This window comes from Gymnogyps californianus, chromosome Z, assembly GCF_018139145.2.
Source record: "Gymnogyps californianus isolate 813 chromosome Z, ASM1813914v2, whole genome shotgun sequence".
In the NCBI taxonomy this organism is placed as follows: Eukaryota; Metazoa; Chordata; class Aves; order Accipitriformes; family Cathartidae; genus Gymnogyps; species Gymnogyps californianus.
Window position 1 is genome coordinate 39,685,109 of NC_059500.1, and position 16,333 is coordinate 39,701,441.

The window sequence follows — 16,333 nt, forward strand, 5'->3', positions numbered from 1 at the left end:
TGACCAAAGGATCTCTACATAATATGCTTATTACATATTAATAAATAATAGTACTGTTGTGGTTTAACCCCAGCCAGCAGCTACACACCACGCAGCCGCTCCCTCACTCCCCCCTCTGCTCCCAGTGGGATGGGGAGGAGAATCGGGAAAGAAGGTAAAACTCGTGGGTTGAGGTAAGAACGGTTTAATAACTCAAGTAAAATATAATACTAACAATAATAATAATGAAATATAATAATAGTAATGAAAAGCAGTATAACAAAAAAAAAGGGGGGGGGGGGGGGGGGAAGCAATTGCTCACCACCCACTGACCGATGCCCGAGCAGCAATCCGCACCTCCTGGCCAACTCCCCCCTGTTTATATACTGGGCATGACGTTCCATGGTATGGAATACCCCTTTGGCTAGTTCAGGTCAGCTGCCCTGGCTATGCTCCCTCCCAGCTTCTTGCACACCTGCTTGCTGGCAGAGCATGGGAGACTGAAAAGTCCTTAACTTAAGCACTACTTAGCAACAACTAAAACATCAGTGTGTTATCAATATTATTCTCACACTAAATCCAAAACACAGCACTGTACGAGCTACTAAGAGGAAAATTAACTCTATCCCAGCTGAAACCAGGACAACTATGTAACATATGATATATAATTTATGTATCATATTGTATTATATTATCTATATTATAATAAAATTTTTAGAGGATGCTAAAATGGTCGTTTTTTTTCTCTCCTGATTTCACCAGGTGCTCTCACTACTATACAGGTGCCTCTCTGGAGCAGTTGGAAAAGTAGATTATTGGTTTTATATTTAGGCCTTTCTGCTTGAGAAGTATTCCCATCTGCTGTGAACTTTCAACACAGTCCAGACTGCAAATTACAGCATCTTCCTCTACAAGGAGCAAGATTATATTTAGAAGGTATAACACTCTTTAATACAATCATGTATGGAAATAAGACCTCAGATTTCAGGTTGGCCCTGCACTCTGTCAATTTAAAAGTAATTTGAATCCAGACATTTTGAACCCAGAGGACAAAGACTAGGGCTCAAGTTTCTTTGACATAAGAGAATCCTCTATAAAATTCACTGTGGCTCCATCCCACAACAATATCTTGGTAGGCAGTGGATAGTTGCTGGCTGGCCAAACTACATAGGACTTTGAAAGCCCTTTGTTGTGTTTTTTTTTGTCGTTTTTGTTGTTCTTTTTTTAAATTACAGAGAAAAACAAAGAAAAACATGTTTGCATGTGGATACTGGACAGTCCTGCACCACTGATGTGACAAGTGGTGTTTTTCTGCCTTTTCCAGTACAAAGAGACTCAAAGAAAATGAGGCAGATTTTATCTCCTGTTGAAGAAATAAAATACATCTTTCAGAGGTACTCACCTCTGAGTCTTACTGATCCCTTGAAGCAATCAAAAATCCTTCCAACAGCTCTAGCAAAGAAACATATTCAAGGCAAAAGTCCATTAGCCCTCTGGCCATGAAATACTGTTAGCCCATATGCTAAGGATAACCATAAGCTGAACCATGACCTTTACTGCTCATTTTTGTATTGACCAATAGCTTTGTCAGCCAATAGACTTTTCAAACCTATCTTTCTCCACACATCTTCATTTCGGCATTTAAATTTCACTGTGGGCTTAGAAGGGAGTAGACAGAATAGTTAAAGCATCCTGGAAAAACATCCCTTTCTTACGGAGACAGAAAGAGTTTTAGAAGAATCACTTACTCCATGATTAAACAGAAGGTGATGATCTACATCTTCAGTCTGACTATGAAGTACTGCTAAATGAAAAGGGGATGACTGAAGGTAATATAAGCCGAGAAAGATCTTGACATTGCTCCTATCAACTTTTGTGGAAAACAGCGAACTGATGGAGATGGAACAAAGACCATTACACAAATTTTGCTACCATCTGCTCTCTAGAAGTACTTCAGCAGCTCAGTGTTTTTAAAGAATGTGTGAAAAAAGCATTGGGCTCCAAAGCAAGAGCTTCCATCCCCAACTCTAGCAAGATGGGAATGCAACAGCAGGATCTGAACCCTCAGGATCACTTTGAGTTTCTGACTGGACCACTGCATGAATCAGCGGGTCACAGTTTTTTGGGTCAGCATTACAGAGGGCTACATGTTTATACACATGCATGAAATACATCTTCCCCACGTATTCATTCCTTCCAATCACAAACATGTCTTTCTAAAAGCCTAGAAAACAGGGAAATTTTCCAGGAAGTAAAATGTGTGTTTCTTTTAAAAACTCTAGACCACTGGGGAGGGAAGGTGGCAACTTGTTCCTGTCACACAAAATTTTTACCTCAGCTTCATGCCCAATTCTCTATCCTCCTGCACTGAAAAGATCTCAAATATTATTTCCTAAAGTAGCATTTGACTTCTCATTATTTCATATCCTGTGTCCAATGCACTAAATCTACTTATAAGGGACTTCAAACTGGAGAGATTTCAGCCATTTTGAAGGCTACTCTTTCCTAATTAATATAGAAAGGCTGTTTTCTTGCAAGGTAGCACAAAAAATATTTTAAACCTTTATGGATTGTTTCCACAGGGTAAAGAAAACAATGGGCAGGCTAAAAATTAATGGGTTGCTAACTTCTGTGTTTTCCTTTGGATGTTTTTACAAGCAATGGTTTAAAATCAACGTTTATTGCTATGCAAGCCCAGCTGTGTCCTTATTAGGCAAGTCTCAGTTCAACATTTCTGTGTAAAAGAGGACCTGTCCTCCCTCTCTTTGCTATGATTCCACCCTCTGCACGTGTAGGTGGGAGAGTGGGAGCTTGGGAATGTGAACTTGATCCAGCATTGATCAGCCAGGCAGCAAACTGTTATTGTTCTTTAGATACCAAACATAACTCCTTCCTAGTAGGGATAAGCTCAGTCATTCTGCACATAACACAGCTTTTGTGTTCAGCAATGCAATTAATAGGAAAAGGGTATGAGAATGACTGCTTGAGATTTATTAAACTTAAAAGAGATTCTTATGAACAAACGTGTGGAATCCAGTCCACAATTATTTCAGAAATTGAATATTTGTTTCAAATGCACTTCAACTTCTTGAACAACCTATTACTCGTGCAGATTTACTATACTACTACTACTGTACCTCTGAGCTGCACACATACAATACTGAAAGGTAGCCTGAAGAACAACAGAAAGACATTTGTGAAAATCTGGCTTTTGACTGGAGAGGCAAGCCAATGTTTTGGCAGGTCATTAAACTAAATCCAGTGAAGTATTCTCCCCTCCTCGCCTTAATGCAGGCTCACAGTCCCAGCTGAGAATCTCAAAAGCATTTTTTTCTGAATTATTCAATTAATAGCTAAATCAGGACTCCTAAAACTCTGTTTTAAACTTTACTTTTAGAAATTAGAAAAACAGAGGCACTGAAATGTTATGGCCAATACTTTCAAAGCTAACATTTAAAAATTAACATCTACATTCAACCTAGACACTAAGTTACTCAGCGCTATGTGGGTGTGTAACCTGAGGCAGCATGTTTTCCAATTTTAGAATGTGATCACACAATAATTCGTAACAATGCTATTCTGACCTTGAATGTCTGTGTTTTTCTCCTAAAATCAGCAATCACATGCGATGCAGAAGAAACTTACCCCAAACGCTCCAAAACTATAACAATACTCTAAGCCACACCTAAACTTGAAGACCTCTGAAATAAATTTGGGTCCTGACTGACATTTAATGATATATCATTTTATATAAGCGATTTTCTTGAATTTTTTAACTATTCAACGAACAAAAATATACCACTTGTGTCTTGTTTAGCAGTATCTTAAGTACAATTTATAGGAACAGCGAAATAAATTACAATAAATTTTATGCCAATAACCTTCTTTAGATCAACACAGGATCTATTTAAATAATAACAGACCTTGCAACTTATTTGATAGTTTGCTACAAACAAAATAGCAAATTCTCCATATACTATGGTCTATCTAGAAAGACACTGAGATGGATAGTCTTTATCTAAAACATCTTTCAAAGAGTTAAAAACATAGAAAGTCTGTCTGTGCAATCTGTCTTGATTTGTTTCTCGTCATGATTCATCTGTCATTTATGCACGCTACAGTACTATACACATTGCTTGATTACATTTTTATATTTCCAAAATCCCATCTTATCTTCTAAGAAAATGGGATGCAATGTTGACAGTACAACTGCTAATTTCGGAAAAAACACAGCACTAATGATTCATATTCAAAAACTTTTTTCTTATTGTGCTTGTTATCATTAGAGAAGATATTAATTTATATTGTTGACCTATGCTCATTTAAATTTTGAAGGAGTTTGGAAAGATCTTTTCATCTTCCAATCTGCAAGCTTGCTAATATAAAAAAAATACCATTTTTATTGAGGGGAAGTGCCTATTCTTCAAAGTATGCTTTCCACATACAGGAGTAAATACTTAAAGTAGCAGTTACGCTTTCTGCAGATTATTTCTCAAATATCAACTCATTAGAATTCAACTGTCAAATCAGTTATATTCTCTGCATTAATGATAAAATACACACAAAAGTCTCCATGTTCAGATAAAAAAAAAATAATCAAAGGGTAAGTAGCAAACTTCAGTATTTAAGCAGCAGCATGTTATTCTTGTGACTAATACTTAATACCAACTTTGAAATTAATCTAACAGAGTCACTGTTACACTTTATTAAATAAGTAAGAAACTTATACCTTTTCATAGCCCCTTCTCAGTTTTTTCCCCAAATCACAAGCTTGAATGAGATTTTCCTACTTAACAGGTCATTCTCACTGCTAATGCCATATTTACTCTGTCTCAAGAAACAATAAGGATTTCACTACTTTACTGTCTCAATGTTGCCATCCACCAATATGCAGTTATTATGTACATCCAGACAGAAAAATTGCAAGATAAGGCATGACTAGCAATGACAAGAAATATCAACTGTGAACAAAGCCAAGCCTTAAGTTACACTCTGATCCAGTAAGAGTTATTTTTCTGCTGGAAAAATTTTCTAGTACCCTCTGTAAAACTTGGGTGAACAACTGCTAAAGATAAGAGCATTCTTTTAAAAAATATTTGAATGTGGTTGGTTTGTTAGTAATTGACCATAACTGCTACCCTGCGATGCATTTTCTTGTAGAGCTATCCCTTCATCTGCATTTTTGTCTTAGTAAAAGGAAACAGGAAATCTATAAAGCTTGTAACGGGGGCAAAAGCCAGGAACCTTCTTAACAAGAAAATGCTTTATCAGAAATCATATTAAGTACTTGAGCTGCTGCTGTAACATCCTCCTAAAATTTACGAAACCACAGAAATACGTTACTTGCATTGATTTAGAACCCTTTACAAATTATATTTCAGTTCAAATTTTTTAACAGTTTTGCTACGAGTTTCCTTTCCAATCCATTTCTTCTTCAAGTAGGACAATCCGAGAGCCAGTCATATACAAACAAAACCAGAAATACTATGAATAAATGAATATTCACCACTGGAAGATTTCTTTTGACTGTGTATTTCCAGAAATGTAGATGATTTACAAATAGCATTAGTAGATGGAGCTTAAAATACTGCTTACCACAGTAACAAAAAGTAGTGCAGAGAGGAAAAAATATGAATTCTTTTTAAATGGCAAAATTCCTAGTATTGTAACAGGAGGCTGTACTCCAATGTTCATTCAGAATTAGAAATGGGATGGAGTAGTACTAGCATGGAGTAGTATTCTCGCAATACACGCTATGAGCTGTACATACTCTGAAATACCTGTTGGCAGTACCTACTTTAATCAGGAAATACTGTTTCAGGTAGAACAGTGGATAAGAATTAAGCTTTAAGAGGAGGATAGAGTAGCAAAAGGGACTAGAAGGATACAGCAGTGCTACCACCTCTTGCAATTTTTTCATAATTTTGAGGGGATGTTTGGTGTGTTTATCCTAGTGCCTGCAGGTATGTGATCACATAAGACTTGTAGATTACACTGTAGGATATATTGGAAACTAAAAATCATGAAGGAGCAGGCCAACTACTCCCTTCCCCCCCCCCCCCCCCCCCCCTTTTTTTTTTAACTGAAGAATAAATCTGGAGGAGACTGTTTTCATAACACAAGGTACGAAATGAAATACATACCCAAGGAACATTCAAGATAGCAAGTTTACCAGTAAATAGTAGTATGTTAAGAAACAATGCAGTTTCAGAGGCAAAAGAAAAGGTGGTGAAACTGGAATGAGTTAAAAAAATACATGTAGGAGTTTATGAGATGCAGAGACTATCTAATGTTTATTGGTCTACTTCTCAATTAAACAGTGTACAACAGAGTTCAAAATGGGGAAAGATTTTAAGCATCTTTTAAAAAGGGTAATTCTCTAGGGTAGAATAAGAAATTCAGGTAAGAGTAACTGGGTAGTATAACACAAAGATAAGTCTATGCAGAACTGAGAAAATCTTCCTCAAGAAGCATATGGTCTTCTAGTCTTAAACTCTAATTAACCATTACATAGACTGAAAGACACAATAGAAACTGTACTTAAGAGAACAAAGCAGCAGCAGCAGGGATGAAGTGGACTTAAGTGATGTCATAGGTGTTTTCCAGCTCTAAATGCTGTTTTGTTCTTCTGATTCTACTCCTTGCCAGCTTAACTCATTGACTAAAGTTAGTGGTGTTATTACTAAATGAAATTACTTTATTTAGACTAAATAAAGTCTAAATTTTAGAGAGTTGTGTAGTGTTGTGTACAGGTAATAGATTTGGATATAACCACAGAAGAAAATTCTTAAAAACACTTTAGGTAGCTAATGCTGTATATGAACCACAAGGGGTGAATTTTCTTTATAGTCAATGGATGACATGAACTTCCTGAGCAAAACCCACCAAAATGTAGAAATAAAAGATGCCATGGAAACAACCACAGCCACTATAAAATATAAAAATTGTCATATGGGAGAGCTATAAAGGAACCATGTTCTGACTTGATTTTCAGAATGGACAGCATGATGCATATTTCCCAATCCCATTACAGAGGATAGTCTCTCCAGTAAGGAAGTTACCTCTCCAAATGCAGTGAAGTCTTAGATAGTGTTTGTAAATTTAAAATGTTTAAATTCTCAGTCAAGTTATTTCTCATATGTATCTACTAAACCACTAAGAAATACATTTTGTCCCTCTAAGAGTAGCTGCTGCAGGATTAAGAGTGACTTTAACTATCATGCTACAGGACTCTATAGTACAGTCAGTAAAATACTGGTGATAAGCAGAAAGTTGCTGAATCCTGTGTAGGGCACAGGATGCTGCTTCTCTGCCTTTGGGACATCTCTGGAGCGGAGATTCACCAGCTACTTTTCAGTTGCTCCAGTACTCAAGAAAGGTAGTCAACTGCAATGGAGACTCAGTACCTCATGCTGCTCACACTGCCTGACTGGCTGGCTCAGCCATATGACTTCGCCCAAAGGAGCTGACAGAAACCTTCCTCTACACACACCCTAGTCCACTCACTTGGCAACCCATATGAGAGAGAATAAGTCAGTTCTGTGGCATTCCTGGGCTGCTATTTATGATGCAAGTAGTTCACGTGCATGCAAGAAGGTGGTCTGTGTGCCTTCACATAGATTCATCATATTAGCCAAGTTAATAGTTTGCTGAAATAAAGATAATCTAAATATTTTTAAGGGGGTTTCAATATCAGCTCCTGTACAGCACACAAGTAGATTTATAGTTCTGTAGTCAGTAAATACAGTCATATTTAGACTATAGCTACTAATGTATTGAGAGCTACTAAGCAACCTCTACAGTCTTGATTTCAGGAATAAGGCCTCCCCAAATGATTTAATAAAGCACAAAGGAAACAAGGTTTCCTATTCACTGAATGAAAACAACTCCAGTTCTTTCAATAAAGTGGAAACTAGTTCCCATAAGAGCCTGAGAGATGCTGAAGGCAACAAGGGTAAATCATCAAAAAGGTTATTGAGGGAAGAGAGAGACAGAGGGAAGACATCAGCATGCTGATGCTCGGAAGAAGCAGAATACTAAAGCAGCACCATTCCTTTTGACGTTGATTTTACAGAACAGCCAAACTACCAAATATTAGTCTTTGAATATTTTGATCTCAGGGTAAAACTTCCCAAAGAGCCTTGTACAGCATGCAGAGAACAGCAGACATGCACACCTCTAAACCTGTCAAGGGAAGAGCTCAACTACAGTGTTTGAGTACAGCTCAGATTCAGTGACCACTGCTATCGTATGGAGCTCTCCAGCTATTTTGACAATTCTGCTTGCAAACATGCTCACTCCTCAGAGCCTTGGTCATGCTGCCCAAGTACCTTCGCTTTTGCACATACAAACCAGGACTTATCATTCTAACTCTTAAAAGTTTTTTTTAAAAAATGCTAACGCAAAGTGAAACAAATGCAAACACTAGGTAAGATAAATGCCAAGCAACCGAGGAAATGTCAGCTTAGGAGAAATCAGTTAGAAACTGAGCCCCAAGTATATAATAAAAACTCACTTTGTATAAAACTGTTTTTTAGGAAGATTTATACAGGGATATCTTTCATCTGCTAATCCCAGTTTTGGACCAAAACGAATAGTCAGAGCCTTCACATAGCACAGACACAAGTAAGCATTTTCAGTTCACAGAATTTAACAGATTAATATTAAAAGCTTTTAGTAGTAAAAGCAGAAAATAATGCTCAGTCTCAACTGCAACAGAGCTAGAACACCAATGAGAAGTTACCCATTCAGCAGATTCATAAGCAAGTCACAATATTCACAAAATATCAAAGTACAAATAATTTAACATTTAGTTACTGCTGTAAGTATGGCTTTCAAGTAATTCATATACTGACAACTGTGAACAATGCTCCTTACATTTAGTAGAGTCCACCACTATACTGTAAAGCATACTTCTATGTGACTACAATATTAAGCAATAGGATTAGTTTTGCAAGATTTGCCCTTTGGCAGGTTTGTTGAGACGATGGTAGAGGCAAAAACCTGCAACCGATAAAAGCTAAACCCATATAAAGATGTGGAAAGCAGTCATCATCCAAATTGTTTATTTAAAACTATACCTGTCATAAGTTCAGGTAATGATTTAAATAACATATAATGTAATGAGAAATGGAAGACTCCAGAAAGAACTGGGAACTGGTATTCTGTATTTACCTTTGGTATTCCGGAAGTGTCAAGCCAATTCTGGAAGATACTTTCTACAGTTAACCCAGATCTCAAAAAAAAAAAAAAAAAAAAAAAGTTAGAAGACACACACAAAAATACCAATTTTTCCACATGAAAATTAACCCTTTAGAAGCTGAGCAAAACCCTGAATTCCAAGTACTGGTTGTACTCCAGTAGTACTACATTCTTGGTTTTCTAATGAATACCACCATCAGAGGCGACATAAGCAAATTAATGACAGATCAGGTTTTGTGTGCTTAAAACTCAAATGATAAATTCAGTGCTTATCAGGACTGACAGAGAAAGTGTAAGACGGTAAACTGCATTTATAAAACATGTAAACTATGAACTGGTGCTCTACTTCTTGCTGAGTGGATTTTTGTTTCTTTTACAGGAAAAAAAAAAAAAAATCACAGGCAAGTAAATTTATCCGGAGACATTCAAAACCAGTATTTTATTACAGAAGCAGCCTAAATGTAAAGATAAAATACTAAAGAAAATGAAATTAAATACAAAATTCCTTAAACTTTTGGGTTTTGAAAGGCACTGATGGATATTAATCCTCAAAGTTACCAAGTATCTAATATATTTTAGTTTCATCTTTTCTGCACTGTCTTTATATCCTGGTAACATTCACAGTGAAGTCACAGAATAGTCTGAAGCCCCAACAAAGGAAACAGTTTGTCATGATCAAGCTGTGTGGGACTGAAATAACCATATGCATAAGTATTTGTGAATTCAGAAATTATATTTCCCCTTTTACTTTTGTAAGCAACTTCTGTTGCATTTACTTCAACTCTGGTTGAAGGCTTCCCCACTTGCAAGGAAGCCAATTTAAAAACAACAACAACAACAACAACAAAAAAATATCACACTGTCCATGCAGTATGCCAGTACTGAAAAAAGGAACTTGAATAAGCCCTCAATGACTGTAACTATTCTGAGAAGCAGAATAGATGTGCATGGTCCTGTGCATGGTAATGCCTTGGCAAGACTCATTCTAATACTTGCAGCTACCTTCATGTGTGTAATGTAGACCCATAACCAACAAAGCATTCATGAAAAGAACAGCCATTTCGAAGCTCTGAACCAGGAAGGCAAGCAACACAATACAATTTTTATTTGAATTACATGACAAAGAAGTCTTTTTTTTTTCCTTAACCCCTGACAAAGCTGTGCTCAAAATTCTGACCCTAAAGGAGGTTTATTTATGGACTGTATCAGTGACTAAGAAGGATTTGTAATGAATACATCAGTCATTTTTACTGAACGATTTTTAAACACCTTTAAATATTAACTTCCGCTATGCCAATGGGAGAGAGATCAATCACTGTTATGCCTGACACACAAATGGGAAAACTAAGGCTTAGAGAGCTTATGGAGTCTCAAAAGCAGTCAAGTAATATGTTAGTGGATGACCCTGGAACACATTCAGAGTAAAAATCTCTGTGTGTTTACTGATAATAGTTATTATGGTTTTTAAACTTGGCTAGTTTTATTTGGAATGACCAAAGATTTAAATTACTGATATTAACAGGTGTAACAACAGCACTTTTCCAGACATGGCTTATATCCTGAGTTAGATATTCTTATCCTTGTTGAATCCAAGATGAAAAATTTACCCTCCATCTCCAAGCAGAACTATGTGTTAGCATTCCTTTGAGGCAGAACTCACAGCTACAACCTCCGCCCTGCACCATTGTGGCGGGAGATCTGCCATCCCTACTCACACTGAGCAGTATTCTGAAGGAGGTCCATTAAAATGAACAGGTCTACCTAATAGAATAAAATTCTGCCAATGTGAATTAGGGGTGGGAGAATCTGATCAAAATAGAGAGTCAGCTGGCTTCTCATTGAGTAATTGTTCAACAGTATATGCAAAAAATAAGCAATCCGGTCTTAATAAGCTTGTCCAACGTACACAGGAATTTTGTAAGAAAGGCAAAAACCAGACACCAAGTGCCTTAAACATAAGAAAGTCGTGCCTTACAAATGCTGCCCTATGTCATTCAGCTACTAAGATATGCTTGCATACATGGGCTACAGCATCACACTGAAAATCAGAAGATGCTACAGATTAAAGAAAAAGAACATTCAGATTACAATGACAATAAAGCCATTTATACATGCTTTCATTTTCTATTAATAGTTTTCTTCAGTTTTTGATCAGTCATATCTTATGGTGCAGGCTAAGGAGGCTTAATGTGGAAACAGCACTAGTCAATTTGCTGCTGGTAATATATTTTGATAGTTCATCTAATTTAGGTCCAGACTTTACTTCAACGGTGTCTTACTTGTAAGAGATGACATATCAGCCTGGCTGAGGTGACTTAAAAAGTCCCAGAAGGGAGAATAATTCCCATAGAGACAAAGAAATCTTCCCAATCACTAAATCTGAAATGTCAAAATATCTCTTGTAACATTAGGAGATCGTAGACTGTCACAGACATAAAAAATTTCCCTCTGATCATGTAGTTCAAATAATTGCAGCAGTCAAGCAGAAGCATTTCTACATGGCCAGGATTCTGAATTTTGAGGAAATCACCATTCTGCATGTCTGATTTCACTATGGAAATCAATTTTCTACATATAAATGAACATATATGCCATGCTTGTAATTGAGTAGTGTTCTACATTCAAATTAACTACTAAGCATCCAGATTTGGTCAGCTTTTAGTAGTACCTGGTTATTTGTGAAAATTTATTAAATTTAGAGCATTTGACCGCTATATCCTTCGGGCTATAATTACCTTCACCTTACTACAGTGCTCTAAAAATTGGTGTCTAGTCCAAGTTAGTTAGCTGAGTCCCTTCCACAGGGAATGGAGAGAAAGAGAAGTATTTCCAAACAGTCAGTCAATTCACCTTCCTTGGGATAAGATGATGTTTTTTCTTGAATTCTTATTTCTGTCCGATTACTACAAAGTGCATACAGGACTAGCTTAAAACTGGACACCCAGATTTTATATAGACAAAGGTAGATCAGGAGGATTGTACCATTTATTCCGTCTCAAGCAGCATAATCAGAATAACAATTTTTTATTTGTTATTGCATGAATCAAAACCAATACAGCTTAGTGTTCCAATGCTGAAGCAGAGCTAGCAGCTAGGGAGAAACACCCTTATTTGTGCATTTAATTTGTCTTACCTAGGGATAAGAAACACAGCCTCACAATGCCAGTTTGTGCTTTTTTTTTTTACCCCCAGAAACGAAACTTCATTTGAAGTGCAAGATTTCCTCAGGAGGAAAAAAAAATCTATGCAAAATAACGTATGCTACATTTGCTATGTAGCACCTTTGTTTAATATACGCTCTATTTCTTTTAAAGCCAACAACACCTCATTTCAAAACAGTGGCTCTGAAATGAACTTACGACACTGAGGGGAATTGCACTGTTCTGACACCACACTAATCCACGCAGAAACACCACTAGTAAGTTGCTCTGCCTCTCCTGAAACTTTGACATTTCTCAAGGGCAAAGACAACAACGCTGCTGTTTCTCTGCCTGCAGCACCCTCAGTTTCCGCTGAACACCTGTCATATGACCATATGCAGTTTTCTTTGTTTGTACTTGCACACACCTTTTTTTTTCCCAACTTGGGACATTCTTGTTGGCACTCATCAAAAAAATCAACTTGTTTTAGCAGTTTATAGGCATTCACTATTTTTTTTCCAAATATATTAGTAATATGCAGACTATTGCAAAGATCTACGCTGAATGTGTTGAGAGTCAATACTGAAGAACTATGAAGTCCTTGGAAAGGTTTCCACTAACTTGTTGGGCTTCAAATCAAGCCCAAAAAATAGATCACAAACAGATTACTGTTTCAAAACAGATGTCCTAGAGAAAGGACACAGGGCCTGCTATTTGTAGAGGCTGCAGTTCAGTAAAGCATCCATATTCAGAAAGGGCACTTACCACCTGCTTATGTTGCAGTTCAGCATCTGTAAGGACTTAAATCTGGTGTGTGTGTGTGATTTCCTTAATGGCCTTCTGGTTAAGGTACTGTATTGGACTGTGGGATCTGGGTTCAATTGATTAGCACTATAACAGAGCTCTTACAAGGCTGGGCAGGTTCTTCAATTGCTTTGTACTCCAGTTCCCTACTGTAAAATGAGAATGCGATTACATCCATTATCTCATGCCTTGTCTATCTGTTTAGACGACAAGCCAATCAGCCCAGGAATGATCTCCTAACATGCATACATACTGTTCATGGCCAGATTCAATGCTTCAGAGCAATCTCTGTAAAATACTAACATTAATGATAATTTGAAAGTTAGCATTATAAAAGATGTCTATATATCACGTTTTCATTGCACAAGGCCCCAAGGCACTCTATAAACTTTAACATAAACACACTTAATTCCTCAATCAAGGAGAAGAAACCACTTTTAGAATAAGATGTTGCAGCAGATGAACAGTGCACATGAAAGTGTGCAACTTTTTTTTTTTTTTTTGGTAAAGGAGGATAAAAAGTCTGCCGTATCCAACTGAAAATACTTCAACAAGCATATTTGCTTCACCTGGATATATACTCATACACTTCAATCATTTTCAAAGTAAGCCATTCCAGCTAAATATGGAGGCATAGTTAGAGCAAATCAAAGACTAGTGACTGCTTAGTGATTCTGTCAACAAGCCATAGCTTCCTGCAGATAAGATTTCCTTTGGGTTTTGTCCAGCATATATATTTTGGCTTACCAAAAAAATGGAAGAATCAAAAACACTGGGAAAAATCTTTCCAAATGATTTGCTTTGGGAGTTAGGTACTTACCAGCTGTTTGTCTCAATCAAAATCATCACATTCATGACAATGTGAGTAATAAAGAAAGGAAGTATGAAAGAAAGAGACATATACCTGTATATCTGAGTAGTTTGAAATTGCAGCATTATTTTGACATTGATTTGGTACTTAATTGACAATTTATGAAGACATCCAAGGAATGTGGTTAGTAAGCCTGAGTTATTAACAGTACAAATAGCAGAGCTGTAACACAAGCCTTCCTTTGTCTATCGTGTATTATTAAAACCATAGCTTTATTAGTACACTTATTTATTTTATTGAATGAAATTAAATAAAAAGTACCACCAGAAAACCCCAAAGAAGAGAACTGACCTGCTCAAAAAAATCTGCAGTTGTGAAGAACACAAGCAGCTGCAACTCTGATTTATCTGAGGCTGGTGAAACTCACCCTCTGTTACAGGGCCTTAAAAACATTGAGTATTTGCACAGCTCACATGTTGGGCAGATGTGGAGAGGATCAACTTACAGCAAAGACTATGGGCGTTAAGCCTTGGGGAGAACAGAGCCACTGGGATTTTTATCAAATCTAGTGCACTGTAATATACAGACACATAAGAGGGTTTTTTGTTGTTGTTTGGTTTAGTTTGGGGTTTTTTTAATGTAGTGAACTTTCAAATTATATATGAGGAAATAAGATGCCTCAGTTACAGGTGGGAAGTGCTGTAGATTTTCTACAGAAAGGCCAAGGTAACGTGAGACTACAGCCAGTGCATGTTATATTTTAAAAGGCTTTGAAAACAGAGAAGGATAATGATAGATACTTGTTTGTCCTTCTTGCCATTAGCCCTTCACACACAGGAATAATCTGCCTTAAGGGCAAGTTAGGAAATTCTAAAGGACCAGAAGGTAGTGCTAGGCCTGTCTGATGTTAGTATTCAGCCGCAGTCCAGAAACAGGAGGATCCTGCCTTGCAGAATGGATTCCTACAGCTAACATGCCATTAAAATTGAGTCAGAGCAGGAAGTGAAGTAGCCCTATAAACAAGGCATATAATCCTCCTCCTCTGAGTACAGAAGGCAGCAAAAATCAATTACTGCCACTTAAGAAGTTATGTCTGTATCTTGGAACTGGTCATCACTGGGAATGTACTAAAAAATCTCCTGTAACTAAAAACTAAAGGAATTAAGTACTGGAAGAGTGAGAATCTTTATAGTCTGCTGTATCCAACAGCAGAAAGCTAATGTTGCATTACTCCAACGTAATAACTACTGAAAATTTCCACACTGTTGTATGATTGCTTTCTGCCAGCGTTAATCCTGTTCTCATTACAAATGTCTCCCATAAGCCAAATTCTATTCCGAGCTACACTAGTTTGCCTCTGTTGCCACAGCTGAGGGCAGGATTTGGCTTGATTCCCTACTACTGATTTCTCTTTTCTTCTTTTTTTTTTTTTTTAATGATTAAGTCCAGCCTCCATTACAAACTTAAGTATATTAGAGTGCTTAGTATTTTCAAGTAAAAAGCATATAGTTTAAACATTAAACTTTTACTTGGTATAATTGCACAAGTCTGGGAGGTTTTGTGTGCTACAAAGAATTTTGTTGCTTTAATCTTGAAATGCATTTCATTCCTACGACTGAAACTTTGTGCAAAAAAGCACTCATCAGTAGATGATCTCTAAAAATATTTCATTTTTATCTTTCCTCCCTTTGCTTTTACCTTAGGCTAGTATTTGTGTACTACCAACAGAATATATTTAAGAATGAAAAAACATCTTTTTAGCAGATAAGAAATAAAGGTCTTCTGTATATCCAGATGTTCTATTCTTGGCATTGCTGTTGATAGCTGCACCCAAGGTAATTTTGGCAGTAGATAAGTCCAGATATGCTATATGTCTGATTGTAAAATGAATTACCATAGATCTGAAATGTTGTTCATACATTCTGGAGTGTGATGCGACGCAAATGGAGACATACTTTCACTGAAAGTTTGGCATGTTTCTAGGTGGAAAATCAGATGCTTATTCAAATAACATTTTGCACTGGGTTTGGACTTCAGAAAAACACAAGTGAAAAAAGGAAGGAAAACAGAGATTGTATTAACAAATAAATGTATAATCATGCCATTAAATAATCCACTTTCCCATATATTCCATTTAATGTTCCTGATTATATTTGGGCTGGAAACCCATATCCAATGATATAAACAAAATATGATCCTACGGTACATCATTGGAAAATGTAACACCACCCAAACTAAACTCATGATGCCACAAAACACATTATCTCAATGATAACTAGCTTCTCTGTCCCTCACCCCCTAAGAACAGAAGCATTTCACTAAAAAACTCAATACATTTGACTTCTGTGAATATCTTCTCTCCTTCTTTTTCCAAACTGCTCACCCAGATTTATGAAGA

At 36.7% G+C, this 16,333-nt stretch overlaps 1 protein-coding gene across 1 annotated transcript in view; it reads right to left on the reverse strand.

Annotated features, from left to right (window-relative positions):
- The window catches only part of AOPEP (aminopeptidase O (putative)), a 190,053-nt gene that overhangs the window by 85,361 nt on the left and 88,359 nt on the right, over window positions 1-16,333 (reverse strand). The window contains exon 11 of the mRNA XM_050913244.1: window positions 9,154-9,214. Coding sequence (XP_050769201.1) covers window positions 9,154-9,214 — 61 coding nt within the window. The remainder of the gene's footprint in view (window positions 1-9,153; window positions 9,215-16,333) is intronic.